At 50.7% G+C, this 16,357-nt stretch overlaps 6 protein-coding genes across 6 annotated transcripts; 2 read left to right on the forward strand and 4 right to left on the reverse strand.

The window, feature by feature from the left end:
• The first annotated feature begins 14 nt into the window (after positions 1 to 14).
• ASPGLDRAFT_71077 (uncharacterized protein) lies at positions 15 to 6,123 on the forward strand. The gene is made up of 8 exons (XM_022549534.1): positions 15 to 324; positions 376 to 633; positions 689 to 833; positions 886 to 919; positions 979 to 1,652; positions 1,709 to 1,995; positions 2,542 to 4,249; positions 4,556 to 6,123. Exons 1-8 carry the CDS (start codon positions 127 to 129, stop codon positions 5,926 to 5,928), a joined length of 4,677 nt encoding a protein of 1,558 aa, XP_022406021.1. The 5' UTR covers positions 15 to 126; the 3' UTR covers positions 5,929 to 6,123.
• A 177-nt stretch (positions 6,124 to 6,300) lies between these two features.
• ASPGLDRAFT_54022 (uncharacterized protein) lies at positions 6,301 to 7,161 on the reverse strand (the record flags this gene model as incomplete). Its single annotated transcript, XM_022548059.1, has 4 exons — positions 6,301 to 6,579; positions 6,629 to 6,696; positions 6,816 to 7,061; positions 7,128 to 7,161. The coding sequence occupies 4 exons, from the start codon at positions 7,159 to 7,161 to the stop codon at positions 6,301 to 6,303; spliced, it is 627 nt and encodes a 208-aa protein (XP_022406022.1).
• Positions 7,162 to 7,630: 469 nt separating this feature from the next.
• On the forward strand, positions 7,631 to 8,578 carry ASPGLDRAFT_31060 (arginase family protein; the record flags this gene model as incomplete). The annotated part of the gene is made up of 1 exon (XM_022544003.1): positions 7,631 to 8,578. The coding sequence occupies one exon, from the start codon at positions 7,631 to 7,633 to the stop codon at positions 8,576 to 8,578; it is 948 nt and encodes a 315-aa protein (XP_022406023.1).
• A 50-nt stretch (positions 8,579 to 8,628) lies between these two features.
• On the reverse strand, positions 8,629 to 10,468 carry ASPGLDRAFT_62878 (WD40 repeat domain-containing protein; the record flags this gene model as incomplete). Its single annotated transcript, XM_022548591.1, has 2 exons — positions 8,629 to 10,278; positions 10,355 to 10,468. 2 exons carry the CDS (start codon positions 10,466 to 10,468, stop codon positions 8,629 to 8,631), a joined length of 1,764 nt encoding a protein of 587 aa, XP_022406024.1.
• Positions 10,469 to 10,726: 258 nt separating this feature from the next.
• ASPGLDRAFT_41334 (cornichon family protein) lies at positions 10,727 to 12,231 on the reverse strand. The gene is made up of 4 exons (XM_022545385.1): positions 11,775 to 12,231; positions 11,442 to 11,597; positions 11,319 to 11,385; positions 10,727 to 11,257 (listed from the first exon to the last, which is right to left on the reverse strand). Exons 1-4 carry the CDS (start codon positions 11,873 to 11,875, stop codon positions 11,165 to 11,167), a joined length of 417 nt encoding a protein of 138 aa, XP_022406025.1. The 5' UTR covers positions 11,876 to 12,231; the 3' UTR covers positions 10,727 to 11,164.
• Positions 12,232 to 12,520: 289 nt separating this feature from the next.
• On the reverse strand, positions 12,521 to 15,858 carry ASPGLDRAFT_115417 (putative ATP-dependent permease ADP1; the record flags this gene model as incomplete). Its single annotated transcript, XM_022539689.1, has 2 exons — positions 12,521 to 12,757; positions 12,811 to 15,858. 2 exons carry the CDS (start codon positions 15,856 to 15,858, stop codon positions 12,521 to 12,523), a joined length of 3,285 nt encoding a protein of 1,094 aa, XP_022406026.1.
• Between the last annotated feature and the right edge of the window lie 499 nt (positions 15,859 to 16,357).

Here is a 16,357-nt window from a genome sequence, read left to right on the forward strand (position 1 = left end):
ACCGTTCTTTATCACAACCTCCTGTCCGCTGAGTCATTTGGGGTGCGATAGTTATATGATGGACAGCTGGCGCACTTGAGACTGACCTACTGAGAGATTATTTTTCGTTCGTGGACACGCGCACAAATGGCACCGGAAAGAAATCCGACAGAGACCTCCCCGTTGCTCGGAGAACAGAGCAATGCTCTCCCTCCCTCAACGGGGGCAATTTCCAGAGTTCAAGGTGAAGAAGGTGTTCATTCGGAGCAGCAGACTGGAGGACATGGAGATGCACAAGCCAAGAATGTTGCTCTCCGGTACATCGTCCCGGCAGTCTCTATAGGAGTATGTATCTTCTACTTCTTCCTTGCGGAAATGTGCTGACCAGAATACTAGGTTTTCCTATCTGCGGCAGACCAGACTATTATTATGGCCAGTTATGGTCAGATTGGAAGTGACCTCAAGGCCCTCAATTTGACCAATTGGATAGCCACTTCGTACTTCCTGACACTCACGTCATTTCAACCCCTGTACGGCAAATTGAGTGATATTTTCGGCCGAAAACAATGTCTCTTATTTGCGTATGCTATTTTTGGGATGGGGTGTTTGTTCTGTGGCTTATCACAGAATATCAAGCATCTCATTGCTGCGCGTGTATGTGGTCTTTTCAGTAGCACTAGCTATGGTATCATGGCTGACTAGATCATAGGTCTTCCAAGGTATTGGAGGAGGTGGTATGACCACCGTTGTTAGTATCCTTATGAGTGATCTTGTTCCACTACGTGAGCGAGGAGTATGGCAGGGTATTATCAATATCGTCTATGCCACCGGTGCAGGAATTGGTGCACCCTTGGGTAGGTCATTCTTGTTCACTAAGGTTTTGCTCTGTACTAACTATCGGATAAGGTGGTATCTTGGCTGATTTTATCGGCTGGCGTTGGTATGAATTCTATGTTAAACTGGCGCTTTAGTTGCATTCGTCTAATTTGTTACTCACAGGGCTTTCATCGCGCAAGCGCCGCTCTGCATCATGGCATTTACAGCGGTGTCGTTAATGTTGGACTTACCAGTGCAAGAAGACACACATTGGAAGGCCAAGCTCCGCCGTGTCGATTTCGCTGGAGCAATTGTCCTTGTTGGTGCCGTGCTCGGCTTCCTTCTTGGCCTCGACCGGGGAAGTAATGTGTCATGGACCATGCCGTTGACAATTGCGTCTTTGTCGGTCTCTGTGGTGCTGTTCATTGTCTTTGTTATCATTGAGGTATACTTCGCAGCAGAACCTTTCGCTCCCGGATACATCATCTTTGACGGAACATTTTTCGCCAATTATGGTTGCAACTTTGCTAGCTTTGGCAGCTGGATTGCGGTACTCTTCTACATCCCGTTGTATTTCCAGGCGGTTGACGGTGTTTCTGCCACTGTGTCCGGACTGCGACTCCTCCCGAGTATTTGCACCGGTGTTTTCGGTTCTCTTTTTGCTGGATTTGTCATGAAATGGACCGGAAAATACTACTGGCTAACTGTGGCGGGTTATACCTCCCTTACTCTTGGAATCACCGGGGTCTTCCTTTTCTCTGGCGGTGCAGTGCCCAGCACAGTTGGTATGATCGTGTCTATGGTTATATCTGCTTTTGGAAACGGCATTGGTGTCACGACGACATTGATTGCATTGAGTGAGTGACCTAAACAGCTCATCTGTTTCTTGTGATCTTGCTAACCAGTACTCTAGTCTCAAACGCTAATCCTGAGGATCAAGCGGTGGTTACTGCCTGCTCATATCTCTTCCGCTCGCTAGGATCAGTGATTGGGCTTTCTCTGTCCTCCACAGTGGTCCAGCAACTCCTTCGAACTCGACTGAGGTCCGCGCTGCATGACAGCAAAGACATCGATAAGATCGTGGACGGGGTGCGACAGAGTCTTGACTACATCAGAACCCTTGATCCGGCAGTCGCCAGGATCGTTCGCGGCTCTTATGGCTGGGCAACGAACAAAGGGTTCGCATTTATGATTGGCATTGTAATCCTTGCTCTTTTGAGCAGCTTTTTCATCCGCGAGAAGAGGCTTAACCGTTGAAACTTGTCTCGCATGATGCACTAAAGACCATAACGTTTTACGAACTAAAGAAAAAGAAAAACGGTAGGAGAGAAGGAGGATCTGGTTGAGGGATGTATGTCGGAGGTGGTGATATATATAGAAGTTGCCCTGATTTTGTATTTATGAGTACTTCTGAGTCTGCGACTTGTTTGATAAAAAAAGTTTGAAATTCAATCTATTCATAGCATCCAAATAAATTAGAGAACTATATGTAACTATATCATAGTAAACTATCGATATCCTCGTTCATGCAGAAGGCGGTCTCCGCTGGGCTAGATTTAATTCAGTGCAACATTATTCTTCACACATACACCTCTTCAGCCTCGTCCAGTCCAAATACCGCTTAAATTCCGGGGACAGAAATAGCAATACATACAGCTATTTCCTTCCCTTTCATACCAAATCCTCGACAATGGATCCAGTGCCTTGACCGCCAAAAAAGCACGTTGACCCTCCACCATGCCAGAGTCGCACTCGGGCCCGACGTCGCTTTCGCGATACCGCCCTCTGCTCTACCTGTTCACCGGTGTCGTAGCAGCCTACGCCCTCGTCTACATCCATAATAACATCATCTCCCCTACCCCAGAGCAGACATCCTCCTCCCTCCGCCGCCGAAACGCCGTCCGCCGGAGACGAAACGACCCCGACGATGTCACCGAGACACCCTCCTACCGCGCAATCACACATCTCGAACAACTCGAGCGCCAAAACGGAGTCTACGGTACATTCCGAATCGAAACCGAAGATGGACGACGGGTGGAAAGTGGCCTGCTGCCGTCGCTGCTGGCGACGCGAGACCAGTTGATGGAGGAAGTTGGGGTGCCGCCAGCCCATGCGGAGCGGATGCGCGAGATGATGGAGGATACGTTTTTGGAGTCATTTCTTGCGTTGGATTTCCCGCCCGAACATGTGTTGGAGGACGGGAGTGCTGAGAGGAATTACTTGTCGGAGCAGTTGCAGCGGCGGGGCATTTCGCGGGCTGGGGTTGAGAGGGCGCTGGCGCAGTTCAATGAGAACAGTAATTATGGGGAGGAACTACGGCATAGAAGACAGAATGGGGAGCGGGTGACGCTGTCGACGTCGACTTTTCCGGATGTTTCAGTGCCCGCGCAGAATATGGATGCTGATACTGTGGTGGATGACCAAAGCGTGTTTTCGTGGAGAGATGGGAATAATGACACGTCGCCTACGCGGGAGGGCCAGAATCTGCTCAACTTGCTGTATCATATCGCAGAGGACCAGTCGCGGCAGGATGGGTATATTCATCGAGGAGTTACGTGCAATAGCTGCAACGCCATGCCCATCCAAGGCATTCGGTATCGATGTGCGAATTGCATCGACTACGACCTGTGCGAGACGTGTGAAGCGATGCAGGTGCACATCAAGACGCATTTGTTCTACAAAGTCAGAATCCCTGCGCCGTTCCTCGGAAACCCTCGACAGTCTCAGCCCGTTTGGTACCCCGGAAAACCGGCGATGCTTCCTCGCAGCCTCCCGCGGAATCTGGCCAAGCGTTTCATGAAAGGGACGGGCTTTGAAAATACAGAGTTGGATGCTCTGTGGGACCAGTTCCGCTGTCTTGCCAACTACGAGTGGCCGGATGATCCTAACAAACTGTACATGGCTATTGACCGCAAGACGTTTGATCGCTGCTTTGTGCCCAACACATCTATCCGGCCGCCTCCTCCTAGTCTTATCTACGATCGCATGTTTGCATTCTACGACACCAACAGCGATAACCTGATTGGCTTTGAGGAGTTCTTGAGAGGTCTTGCTAGTCTCAATAACAAGAGCAACGATGAACGCCTGCGCCGTGTGTTCCGTGGATATGATATCAATGGAGACGGCTTCGTGGAACGGAAAGACTTCCTGCGTGTGTTCCGGGCATACTACGCTCTTAGCCGCGAACTCACACGGGATATGGTCGCCGGTTTGGAAGATGACTTCTTGGAAGGTGGTGCGCGGGATGTGGTTCTGGGTAGCCAGCCTATCAGTTCCGCATTCCCCGGCAGTATTCCCTCCGGGGAGCCATCGAGAATCGGCGAAGGAAAGCGCATCAACCGGGAAGGCGATATGGAGGTCATGGATAATGAGGGTGTCCTGCGACATGACGGCTCCGATACTGGTGATCGCTATAGTGTTGTTGGAGATTCTGCTGTCCGTGGGCAATTTGGACGTGTGAGACCCATGTTCCCGTCTACTGTTCGTCTGGCTTCGGCCACAGACTCCCATCACCCAGGGGTCGACGGCATAGGTCAAGATATGGACGAGGATGAAGATGAGGAAGATAGCGAGTCTGAGGATGCGTCGAGCTCATCGATCACCAGTGACCATTGGCCGCCGGTAGAACACATACTCGAGGAGGATGTCATCAACGCTCTTGGCGCCCCGGTTCCTCTTCAAGAGATCACCGACCCTGTCGACCGAGCACGAATTGGAACGGCTGTTTACCACCGCATGCGGGATGATGACCAGAGGCGAGTTGATGAAGCTCGCCGCTACGGCATTGACGAGCGCTGGCGGCGGAGAGCGTTTTACACCGATGAAGAAGACGGTGCTACAATTCCCGAGGGATACCAGAGAGATCCTGACTATGACGGTTCGAGCGACGAAGACGAAGATGAGGATGCCATCGATGAACAGAATTTAGCTTCAGAGTCGCACCCGCCATCGCCCCGCTCGCGGTCTTCATCCAAGGTCCGATTCCAGGATGATTTCACTGATGATTATGAGATCCGGTCTACGACTTCGTCTCGAAGTATTCCTGTCGGAGAACGATGGGGTGGTTTCGAGATCCCCGAGGTTGAGCGAGATGTGGGCAAGGAGGTTTTGTACCAGGTCACGCAGCAAGGGTTCAACGAGCTGCTCGACATCTTGTTTAAACCCAAGGAAGACCTGCTCATGGAAGTAAATCGGACACGTACCGAGAGGAAAATTTGGGCGGGCGAGATTGAGCTGTTTGAGCAGACCGATCCACACAGGCAAAAGGCCACGGGAGATGAACCTGAAAGCAGGCATCGTGCCGCAGTGGAACAGAGGTCCCTCGACGAGTTGCTAGAACGAACAGGATACTCAGTTGACAGTCCGCCTCTGGAGCCTTCTCAGACTGGTGGTCCTGTACTTGCTCCTCCCCCAAGATTCAGGGTTCCTGATGACGACGTCAGGCCAATCCATCTCGCTGAACCGGATGACGACGAAGAGGAAGAGGAAGAAGATGAAGAAGAAGAAGAAGAAGAAGAAGAAGAAGAAGAAGAAGAAGAAGAAGAGGGAGAGGGAGAGGAGACTGAAGACGAGGACTACGAGGACATGCCGGAACTTGAATCCTCCGAGGGACTCGACGAGCCGGCTCCTCGCCCGGTAACTCCTGAACTACAAATAACCCACGACGAATCCGCTCCTACAACACCCGACTACGACCCTACCCTTCCCCAAAACCGCCCCAACGAATTACCAATCCAACTCTCTACACCCCGCGAAGGAACCACCCTCCCCCTCCGCCTCCGCCTACAACCCAACAACTCCTTCCCCATACCCTCCTCCCTCCCCTCATCCTCCCCCGAAGCCGAAGCAACAGCCCCCAAACAACCCCCCTCACCAATCCAACCCCTCCCCCCAGCCCCAACCGCCTCAACCTCCACCCTCCCACTAGAGACAGAAGAAGCATCGCCAACCCGCCGGCCAACACCGCGGATGCTTTCCCGGTGGGCATTCCTGAACCAGGTTGAGCAGGAAGCGAAGGAGCGGGGCGGGACCGGGGCAAAGTTGAATTTTGAGGAGTTTTCGAAACGGATGGCGGCGGATCGGCAACGGAGGTTGGCGTTTGTGGCGAGTTGGATTGAGATGGCTAGTTTTTAGTACATAGGGCAAAAGTACTGTTTAATAAGTTCACTTTACGGATGGATTCTATATGCTCACAACTACTGTACAGTCAATAAAATGTACCATGCTATTGTGTCAACCCCATGTCCGTTTCCCTTATATTCCTTCTGGCCGCTGTTCCCTCTTACCCTTGCCCTTGCCATCCTTCATCAAAGCGCTGGCATCATCAACCTACTGGTTGGAAACTGACCATCTCTTTTTTTGGTCTGCGTTTATCATTGTGAACTTCTAAATTATGAATTAATGTTCATATACTGGCATTCTGGCAAGTGTTATACCCAGTATTGTTTGTGGTCAGCACAGAAGCAATAACATTGTAGATTGTCCTATCCGAGAGTAACTGCGCATCTATTTATCCACATTAACATTGTTGGTCATAAGGCCAAACACATCCAGGGCGTGACCGAGATAATCTTGGACCCCCTTCAGGCGAGGAGTCATATCGCTTCCCAGTAGCAACAATTTCTCAACCTCATATCCCTCACCCACGCCTTCGCCAACCACAACTTGGTACAGGGCCTTCATGGACTTGTCTTTGTCACCTTTGGGGCTGATATTCCCGCTCAAAAGGAGCCCCTGGACCTGCTCGGTGAAGGTACCCTTGTAGTCGTCGGGGAGAGGGGTCTCCTAGGACGACAGAGTTGGACATGTTGGTGTTAAAGGTACCCAGAATAACAGTCAATGTGCGGATGTTGAAGGGAGCAACCTCCTTGGCGAGAATCTTGGTGAGAATCTTGGTGAGAGCTATATTACATTGTTGGCTATTTACAAAGTCCAACAAAAGAGATATATGTTAGCGTAGAATTCCACATACCATCCAGGCCAGCCTTAGCACCCCCAATAGACCCCCATCGTTGGAATACCGTCGAGTGAGACACCACTGCTCATGTTTACAATCACACCAGATCGACGTTGACGCATGTGAGGAAGAATTGCGCGAATCAGGCGCAGCGAGCCAAAGTACATGGTCTCCATCTGGGCGCGAACCTCCTTCTCGGTGCTGGTCTCGATAGGCGCATAGATGGAGCCCCCGGCGTTGTTGACAAGGATATCGATCTGTTTCCCGCCCTTCTCGAGGTCCTTGCGCACCTTCAATGCTGCTCCCAGAGCTGGCTAACCCACGAAGTTAGTCGCCAAATCCGATATATCCTGTATCAAAGAAGAGATGCGCATACCAGGCCCATACATAGTCGAGCTGTGGTCTCCCATGGTGTTTCCAGTCGCATAGAATACGATTACGAGCAGCGATAAGCCGTATCAAGCAGGTCAGAATTTAGTGGCTTCACGCACTGGCCTGATAGGCCAATCCACTGTGGGCAATGCCAGTAGAATTTCAAAGAGCAGAATTAGTGTAAATGTTTACTGAGACTACTGCAAATTTGGGGCCTGGAACATTTTCGGCATCCTATGAGAGAGGGCCAACCAAACTTATGCAGGGATATACGGAATCATGCACTAGTAGACTGGTTAGTTTTTAGTACATAGGGCAAAAATAGTGTTAACTTTTATTGTTTTGTTACACCTACTCCATACTATCGTCAATAGATATCATACCCACCTCCAACGAACACCTCCAACGAACACCTCCAAAACCTTCAAATATATATACCCCATATCACAACCCCAGGACATAGCAAACCACCATCAAACCCAATCCATTAAACCAAACCAAACCAGAATGTCAACAATAACCCTAATAATCTCCCCCTTCCACACCGGCCTCCACGCCCACCGCGTAGGCAAAGGCCCGCACCACATACTCTCCCAAAACCTCCTCCCACAACTCACCTCTCTCGGCCTAACTATCGAAACCCACGAGATCCCTCGCGTCAACAACTTCGAGGGCGAGATTGGTCGCAGTTTTGAGGTTATGCGCCGTACCTCTGTGGCTGTCGCGGAGGCTGTGGAGAGGGGTACCTGGCCGTTGGTGCTGTCGGGGAATTGTATGGCTAGTGTTGCTGTTGCTTGTGGGTTGGAGAAGGCACAGGTGCAGGGGCAAAAGAAAGAGGGGAAATTAGGGTTTATTTACTTTGATTCGCATGATGATCTCGATTCCCCGGATGTCAATGAGAATGGGTATTTTGATGCGATGGGTCTTTCCATGCTGCGCGGGGAAAGCTGGAAGAAGCTTATGAGTACGGTTCCGGGGTATGACCCGTCAAACCCATTCGATTACCGCTCGAACCAGAACCGACTTTTGTACGTTGGCTTGCGCGATCAATCCGACTTACAGCGGGAACGGGTTGTTGAGGCGGGTATGGATTCGATCTGGGGCGGGAATCTGAACCCGCGGACGGACTTCGGGGCTGAGTTGGAGAAGATTCTTGAGAAGGATCCGTTTGGGGATGCGGTTGTGCATCTTGATTTGGATGTTCTTGATGCTGGGGTTTACGGCAAGGTGAATGATTATCCGTCCGAGGGGGGACTTTTGGAAGGGGATTTGGTTCGGTCTTTGGAGGTGGTGGGGAAGAGGGTTAGCTTGCCGAAGGCGTTGGTGGTTTGTCAGTTTGATCCGGATTCTGGGGATGGGGATTTGATTGCTGGTATTGCGATCAAGGGAATTGTGACGCTTTTGAAGACGTTGTTGGAGAGGGGTGTTTTGAAGCCCAAGACCCCTGCTCCTTAAAAAGGGTTGTTTGTAACCAAGTGTGATTATAGCTATGTATAAACAGAAAATCAATCCCAATATTTGATAACACCATCCAATCCACCAGTAACAAGCTTGCTCGTCTCCTGAGGATGCCAGTCCAAGCATGTCGTGGCATTCCCTCCTCCCTCTTTTCCACCGGCCATAATCTTATGATACATCTTGCCCGTCTTCCAGTCCCAGAAACACACATAACCGCCACTGTCACCCGACGCGATGAACTGTCCGTCGGGCGAGATCTTGAGATCAATGGCGTATCCGGCGTTGTTGTGTCCCCGGAAGCTCTTCTTCCGGTTCTGCCTGAACTTATCCGTAGCACCGTACACGACGATCTGGTTGTCGCCGGACTGGAAAGCAACATACTTTCCATTTGGATGGGGTGCCGCGCGCGTGAGAGCGAACATGTACGGCTCTGCGATGAACTTGATGGGTACGGGGATGCCGTATTCCCAAGCGCGCAGGGATTTGTCGTCTGATGTAGAGATGAAACGGCGGTTTTCGTCGACGAAAGTCAGGGTATTGATCGCGGCAAGGTGGTGGTCATACTCCTGCACCAATTCGCCCGAACGAGTGTCAAACTGCACAATCTTCTTGTCTGACATACCGGCAAGGAACTCGTGCGAGTGTTCTGGGCCTGGGTTGAAGCGCACGACGTGCGGTGTCTTGCCAGTCGAGTACCGGCCAATACACTTGCCGTATTCGGTATCCCAGAGCTTCATCTGGCGGTCATAAGACGCCGTAAGGAACGTCTTACCAGTAGGGTGGAAGTCCGTATCATTGACCGACTTAGAATGACCAGAGAACGTCCGCAGAAGCTCGCGCTGATGATACACATCCCAGATCTTAGCTTTTCCATCTGCAGCTGACGAAAGCAACAAATGTCCAGCACCAGGGAAGAACCGCAGGGACGTAATAGCCTTTGTATGCGATTTCCAAGTATGTACCAACTTCTTCGGCACATAGTTCTTGACACTCCCAATGTCCTTCCGCAAATCGATACCCAGATCCTGCGGAACATGCATGTACGTCCTTCCCAGGTAGTCGTACTGCTCCGAGCCGTGGAACTCGGTCGTTTCCACCCTCGACGCATCGTCCTGGTAATCCGTAGCCTGCTTGCTCATAGCAGGCATCTCCGACGGAGCCATCGCCGCCGTTCCCTCCTCATCCTCATCTACCTCCACATACTCCTCATCGCTGGCGAGCTCCCGGTCCACCTCAGCCGCCTCTTCCTCGTAAACCTGGTCATCGTTCTGATATTTCGCCCACGGGCCCATATACGCCCCATCACCTTCCACGATACTTGAATCGCCCTTCCTCTGCCTCTTAGCGCGCAGTGCCGCAGACGCTTCCTTGGAAGGCTTCATCTGCACGATATCCCTACCCCCATATTGCGCAGCACTATCCATATCTCCCACTAAATGCCCCGGGAGGCCCGGATTCCGCGTGTATCCCAGACTCTGAAACGTGCGGTGCTGCGTGGCAAAGGTGGCCTCACTGATGGCTGCTTCTTCGGCGAAACCGGTCGGGACGTTCTTCCGTTTGAGGTTACCAGTCGAACCGGCGGGTTTGAACGGGTTCGAAGGTCCTTGAGATGGTCGCGAGATATCATCGTAGGTGGCGTTGTAGGTTAGCGCGGTCGAGGAGGTGTTGGCTAGCATCATCTGCATGTGTGCTTGGTCCTGTGAATTGTTAGATACCATACGCCCATTATGTCGAGAGCAGTAGAGAAAAAGATAAGAAACCAGGAGACCAAACCTCTGTGTTCACTTCAGGCGCCGCGACAATCTTGGTCGCTGGTTCCGACTGAGGCTTCGAGGTAGTCGTGTCATCGTCGCTGGAATCGTAGGCTGCCCCGAGTAACGATGCCATTTTGTTCGCGGCGTAGAGAATTATCTCTAATCGCGTCACAATCGACAAAGGACGAGTTGTGGTTGTGGTGGTGAAAGGTGGTGGTTGTTGTTGTTGGAGAGAATGTCGGAGTCTGGAATTTTACGGGCGTCGGGAAGAGCGCATCGCGTAGATGCAGCAGTAGCCATGACCACAAAAGGTACGAATATTGAACTTAAAGGTCTATATTTGATCGTAATGTGTCATTTGACTGCTTCTGTATGCTACTGCACAATTACAGACACCAAGGGTATCGTACGCTCTTCATTCAAACGCTCGAGAGGTATATACAACATTAAGCTAGCAAGATAAAAAGACATCAAATAGAAGATGAAGAAAGAGAACACAGATAAGATCAAGGAAATCGTGACAGACATTGCAACAGCAATGCCTTCCAGTGTCATCATCATCTCCGAACTCCAGCTCAACAATTCCCCCAAAGAGCCTCCACAACTCCAACGTTTCATACCGGTCGTCTATCGCAGTTCGTGACCTTTTCTTTTCTCACACATAATACCCATGATCATTATTAGACAAGCGTTGTGGCCAGAAACCACAATGCTTTCAATTGAATTCTTCCCACTTGATTCGAGTACCGAGACTTAGTACGGAACACATATCATGCACTTCGAACCGGAACAGTCATTGCGCATAATGGGGGTCGGCTTTTGCACGAGTTTAGTTCGATTCGTCGCGGATTAAGGCAACGATCATGCTGTACAAGTAGAAGAAGAACATCAGGAGGTGGAAACCAAGCTTGATGAACGATTCCTATTCCCAAGGTATTAGCCAATGCGCCCACTAGACCAGAGACATAGCAAGGAGAGATTACCTTCTTGTGCACGTTGAGCTTGCGGAAGATCTCGGTCGCATCCAGGAGGTGCTGGTTCTCGAAGATCCTAATCCATGTTAGACCAACTTCTCGTCAAGTATCCAAATGGGGAAGGAGACGCACTTCTTCGCATTGAAAATAAACAGAGGCAAGTTCAAGATGATAGCAAGCCAGTATCCGTTGATGACGAACAGGAAGGTCAGGAAAGCGTGAACGGCGGCTTCGGGGATGATGTAGGCGTTGAGACGGTTGCAGAGATCAATGGGGTTGATGTAGTCACTGTAGAAGGTAAAAAAGAAGAAGAATGTCAGCCCACGAGCTCAATTCGTCACAATCATTCCAATGTTCCTGGCCGAGATTCCACATATTCATTCCCCCACACACGACCAACCGCCGGCCACAAAGCCAACCAGAACCACACTCGACCCAGACAAATGGAAGGGAGAGATATCTTACCATTCCAAATCGCTGTACATAATCGTAAAGAAGACCTGCAAGAACAGGTTGACCGCGTTGATCAACACTGACAGCAGATAGAGCCACGCTTCACCAGACATCTTGCTGACCGGAGGTTGACGTTGCTTGCACGGAAAAAATGGACAGGAGGAGAAACGACGCTGGAATTGGCGACTGAAGGAAAATGTGTAACACTAGCTGCGGGCAATGGCGGCTTTTGGTTTTGCTATCAGTGGCTGGAGAGAAGGAAGAAGTTCGTCCGGAGTGTGTGATTTAGAGATAAACCCGGAAATGGATGACGGTGGGCGGTGAGAAGAGAAGACGTTGAGAGACGCCGGGCACAACAGAGGATTAAATGGGGACAAGAAGAGGATTATATTGATATCAAGGCCGAGGGAGAGATACTGAAGCAATAACTTAAAGGATTTTTGCATATTAATGGCCAAGCTTGGAGTGGTGGGCGATGATGTATGGTGGTCTCGCCAGTTGACCGTTGCACCGGGTATACTGACTCATGACAGCCATACAGTTACTACTACGACTATGTCATTTCTTCAGCGTAGAAAGCAAACAGTATGAGATTCGAGTCAGTGCTATATACAGAATCTCTATCAGAATCATCGCAGTGAAATACTCTAAGCATGTCATTCATAACCCAATTTTCATATTATCCCATCCATTCATAACAGAAAACCAGACCAGCAAAAACGAAAGCGAAAAGAAAATAGTCTCAAGATGTATAGATATCACCGCTTCTCCACAAGCAAGATATGCATCGCTCCATATGCGACAATGATAAACACCCCCGAGATCACACCTAGCCCAATCACGTCCATCCAGAGAGCCTGTGTGTTGAATCCAAATGCGCTGAGGATAGACGCTCCAGGGACCTCAATGTCCAAGCCGTACTTGTGGTCAACCAATGTCAAGAAAGTAACTTCATTGACAATAAGTGCTTCGAAACCGTAGTGGAAGATGGACAGCTAGGGTAGAAATTAGTTTTGGACTTCGAAAATAGAGAAGGATAGAGACTTACCGTCTGTAACCACAAAGCAGAATCCGGAATCGCATCGTGATTCAGGAGAAGACCAGCAAACAATAAGCTGAACAGCATCACCAGACTGCCAATCAAGTTGGCAACACCAACGTCCCGGAACATAATACCAATGAAAAGGCAAATGTTCGCGGCTGCCAGATTGAACAGCACAAGTACAAGAATGAACCGGAAGAACTCTCCCCACGCCGGAATCAACCCAGTCATGGGATACACAATCATACCCATTATAATGGGAGGCAGAAGCCGTAAAGGTACAATGTCAAACACAACCTTGGCCGCAAAGTACGTAATGGGTTGGTAGTAGCCATTAGCCCGCTCGCGGACAAACAACAGCCGTTCGGCGGAGAACACCGTCAAGCTGGTAAGTGTGCTGAATCCAAACAGGGCCAGGATGAAGAAGAAGAGACCCAATCTGTTCTGGAAACCCTTGATATCATCAGTCAACCCATAGAACAGATAGCCGCAAAGGACACCAAGAAGAATGGAGATTGCATAATGCGTCAGCATCAACATAGGATTCCGGTAGAGGTTGCGCCACGTTCGTTGCGAGAGAATCAGGAACTGTCTGAACAGGCTAATCCGTGCATAGCTCTTATGGTGTCCCACTACATTAGGGCCTGAAATGATGTCCGCATTGGCCGACCCGTTGGCGGCACGGGCACTCTGTACAGCAGTCACAATCTCATCGTGTACCGAATGAGCGACATCGGAGTTGGAATAGTTGGCAATCAGAATGTCGAGATCAGTTTGACCTGGAGCAGCCGGCGGTAACTGGTCCGGATCATCTAGAACTTGTGGTGGAACGCTGCCAGTTTGCCGCGAAAGTCGAAGCCATTGCTGCGATTCCGCTTGTCGGTCCAGGTGCTCATCCTCTCCATCTGACTTGGGAGCAGATGAGGTATCGACGTCCTTCCTCCGAGAATAGAGCTGCCGGTCTTGTCGTTGCTTCAGAGACGCTCGTCGCTTGTTCCGGGGCCGTCGGTTCGATTCCAGTGCGCTACTAGAGTTGTCTTCAGCAGTGCTTGCATTCGATGCGCTGGCAACCGACTTCACAGCCCTCAAACTGCTTGAGGCAGTCTTGGGAATGTCGTTGCGAACATCCAGGAGCAGCGGTTGTTCTTCGTCACTGCGCGTGCGGGAGACGCTGGCGTGCATAGTGAGGTCCACAAGGTAATCCGCAATGTTGAAGCCCGGAGGACAGCTGTACCCAGAATCATCGAAATATTGCTGACAATTCGAGAACGGGCCGGAGTAGACTGTCCGACCTTGAGCCAGGAGGATGAGTCTATCGAAGAGCGCGACAATGTTGGAGCGTGGCTGGTGAATAGTGAAAATAACAGTACGGTTGTAGGTCTTTGTCAGCGTAACCAAACATTCGACCACGTTGAATGCATTGAATGCATCCAAGCCACTGGTAGGCTCATCCAAGAACAGAATGCTAGGACTGGTGACAAGCTCGCACGCAATTCCAACTCTTCGCTTCTCGCCACCAGAAATGCCGCGGCCTTTGCCTTCTTCCGATCCAATCAACTGGTCCTTGATGTGGTAGATTCCAAGCTGTTTCTCGACATCGTACACCTTCTGTTCTTTGGCAGCTCGGCTCATGTCCCTGGGTAGTCTGAGAAGCGCACTGGTCAGGATGGTCTCATGAACGGTCAGCGTTGGAAGCATCGTGTCCTCCTGGTCAACAAAACCGATCATATTCTTAAAATCATAGTCGTTGAGCTTCTCTCCGTTGACGTAGAATTCACCCCGGATTGTTCCTCGCTTGTTCTTCCGAGCGAGGATGTCGAGGAAAGTGGTCTTGCCTGCACCCGAAGCTCCCATAATAGCTGTGATCTGGCCGGGAGGCGCAGCACCCCGAATGGTAGAGAGAATCTCCTTTCCATTCAGGTAATAGGACACATTATCCCAGTACAAGGCCGCTGGCTTGTGGTCCGCCATGTACTTGGTCGCTTCGTCATCAGAGTCATCAGACAGAGGCAGGTGGATGTATCCACGATGCGGTCTCCGAGAGAGATACCACACGGCCAGGATCACTGCAACGACGAAGAGTGAACAGCCCGCGATGACCCCGGCGATGACAGGGGTGTTGATAGTTTTGATCGGGCGGGCGTATCCAGGCACGCTAGATCTGTACAGACACTCGCCAGAGTGGCAGTTGAGGAAGATGCTTGGGTCACCAAAGATGCTGGAGATCAACTCATTCATCGCTGGCTCCTCGAACTTGCTGCCATCTTCTTTGCTGCCACCCTCGGTAGAGTGGGACGAGAAGCTGGCTGGACCTTTGATAGACAACTCAAGGAATACACCGATATCAACTGAACCCTCCTCGCCACACAGCATGCGTCCAGGAATGCACTTGCACTGAATGTTGTCGCAGTTGTATTGCGTCTGGTTCGTGTTGTAGTCGGTTTCCAGTGTCCAGTCACACGTATCCAATTCACAGTAAAACGACTCCCTTTGATCCACCCAGAATTGGAAATTGCACGTGTGCTCTTCAGCTTCACACGAAAAAGTCACTTGCGGTTTTCGTTCCCCGAGCAAATCCACGATCTTCCGGTTGGTCACATCACACATCTGATGGTTCTCATTAACTGTGACACCCTGCTGGTAACAGACACCTCCTTCTCCTTCCGGCATGAGCGCATTGCACGCATCGTCTGTCTGGCAAACATTGCAGTTGATGCCACTCCATCCATCCTCACAGTTACAGTACTTGTCTTTGCGCAGCGGCCGGTTTGAGTCGGCCAGAGAACCACAGACCGGTTCGGAGCAATCGAGACCACCGAACCCCGGGGGACAAATACAGCTTCCCGTCGAGCTATCGCAAGCCGCGAATTGGGAACACTGAAAAGCGTCAAGCTGGCAGTTGAAGCAAGGCGGACATTCGGGAGGACGGTCATTCAAGGCCGAGAATCGCGGAGATAGCAGTTGAGCGTCGGAATAGTTGCTCCATGCTGCTGCAAAAGCTGACCACGACAGCCAGGTGAGCAGAGAGAACCGGACCGTTGACTTTGAACGCATTTCGTTTCTCTCGTTCTCTAGCCAAGCGGGGAGAAACCAACGGAACCTCCGAGAGAAGCGGAGAAGACAGGATCACCGAGACGGGATCAATATGGGTGGTAATTCACCATTCGTGAGGCAGATTCGATGTTGTATTGCTTTTATCGACAATGCGACGACATTTAAAGCGGTTGGTATTCGAAGGAGTGAGTAGAGAGAGATGGCAGGATCCGATGGATGTAGTCGGCAAGGTGAGGCTGGAGACGATGACGCGGGCGGGAAAGACAGCACCTAGAAACCGGATAGCTGTCAGTACTGGCAACCATGCGAAACAGCAACTATAAATGACACAGGATAATACCAGATATTGATTGTTTGAAAGAGGAAAGGAAAAATTCAGTCAGAAACAGAATAGAAGAGTGACTGTCCAAGTGTAGAGCGTCTGCGACTGCACCGATGCGGAGAACCACGTGATTGGTACCTGGCTGGTTTGACACTAAGCCCGATTTGGCGATGCGCC

This window comes from Aspergillus glaucus, assembly GCF_001890805.1.
Source record: "Aspergillus glaucus CBS 516.65 unplaced genomic scaffold ASPGLscaffold_1, whole genome shotgun sequence".
Classification (NCBI taxonomy): Eukaryota; Fungi; Ascomycota; class Eurotiomycetes; order Eurotiales; family Aspergillaceae; genus Aspergillus; species Aspergillus glaucus.

What these genes read in the sequence shown, in the direction of transcription:
- ASPGLDRAFT_41334 (XM_022545385.1), bottom strand. Translation starts at nt 11,875, where the DNA reads ATGTCTGGTGAAGCGTGGCTCTATCTGCTGTCAGTGTTGATCAACGCG. An exon ending in ATGTACAGCGATTTGGAATG is followed by an intron (nt 11,598 to 11,774) that starts GTAAGATATCTC and finishes TACCTTCTACAG; the next exon opens with TGACTACATCAACCCCATTG. An exon ending in TTTATTTTCAATGCGAAGAA is followed by an intron (nt 11,386 to 11,441) that starts GTGCGTCTCCTT and finishes AACATGGATTAG; the next exon opens with GATCTTCGAGAACCAGCACC.
- ASPGLDRAFT_71077 (XM_022549534.1), top strand. Translation starts at nt 127, where the DNA reads ATGGCACCGGAAAGAAATCCGACAGAGACCTCCCCGTTGCTCGGAGAA. An exon ending in AGGAATTGGTGCACCCTTGG is followed by an intron (nt 834 to 885) that starts GTAGGTCATTCT and finishes CTATCGGATAAG; the next exon opens with GTGGTATCTTGGCTGATTTT. An exon ending in TGTCCGTGGGCAATTTGGAC is followed by an intron (nt 4,250 to 4,555) that starts GTGTGAGACCCA and finishes ACCAGAGGCGAG; the next exon opens with TTGATGAAGCTCGCCGCTAC.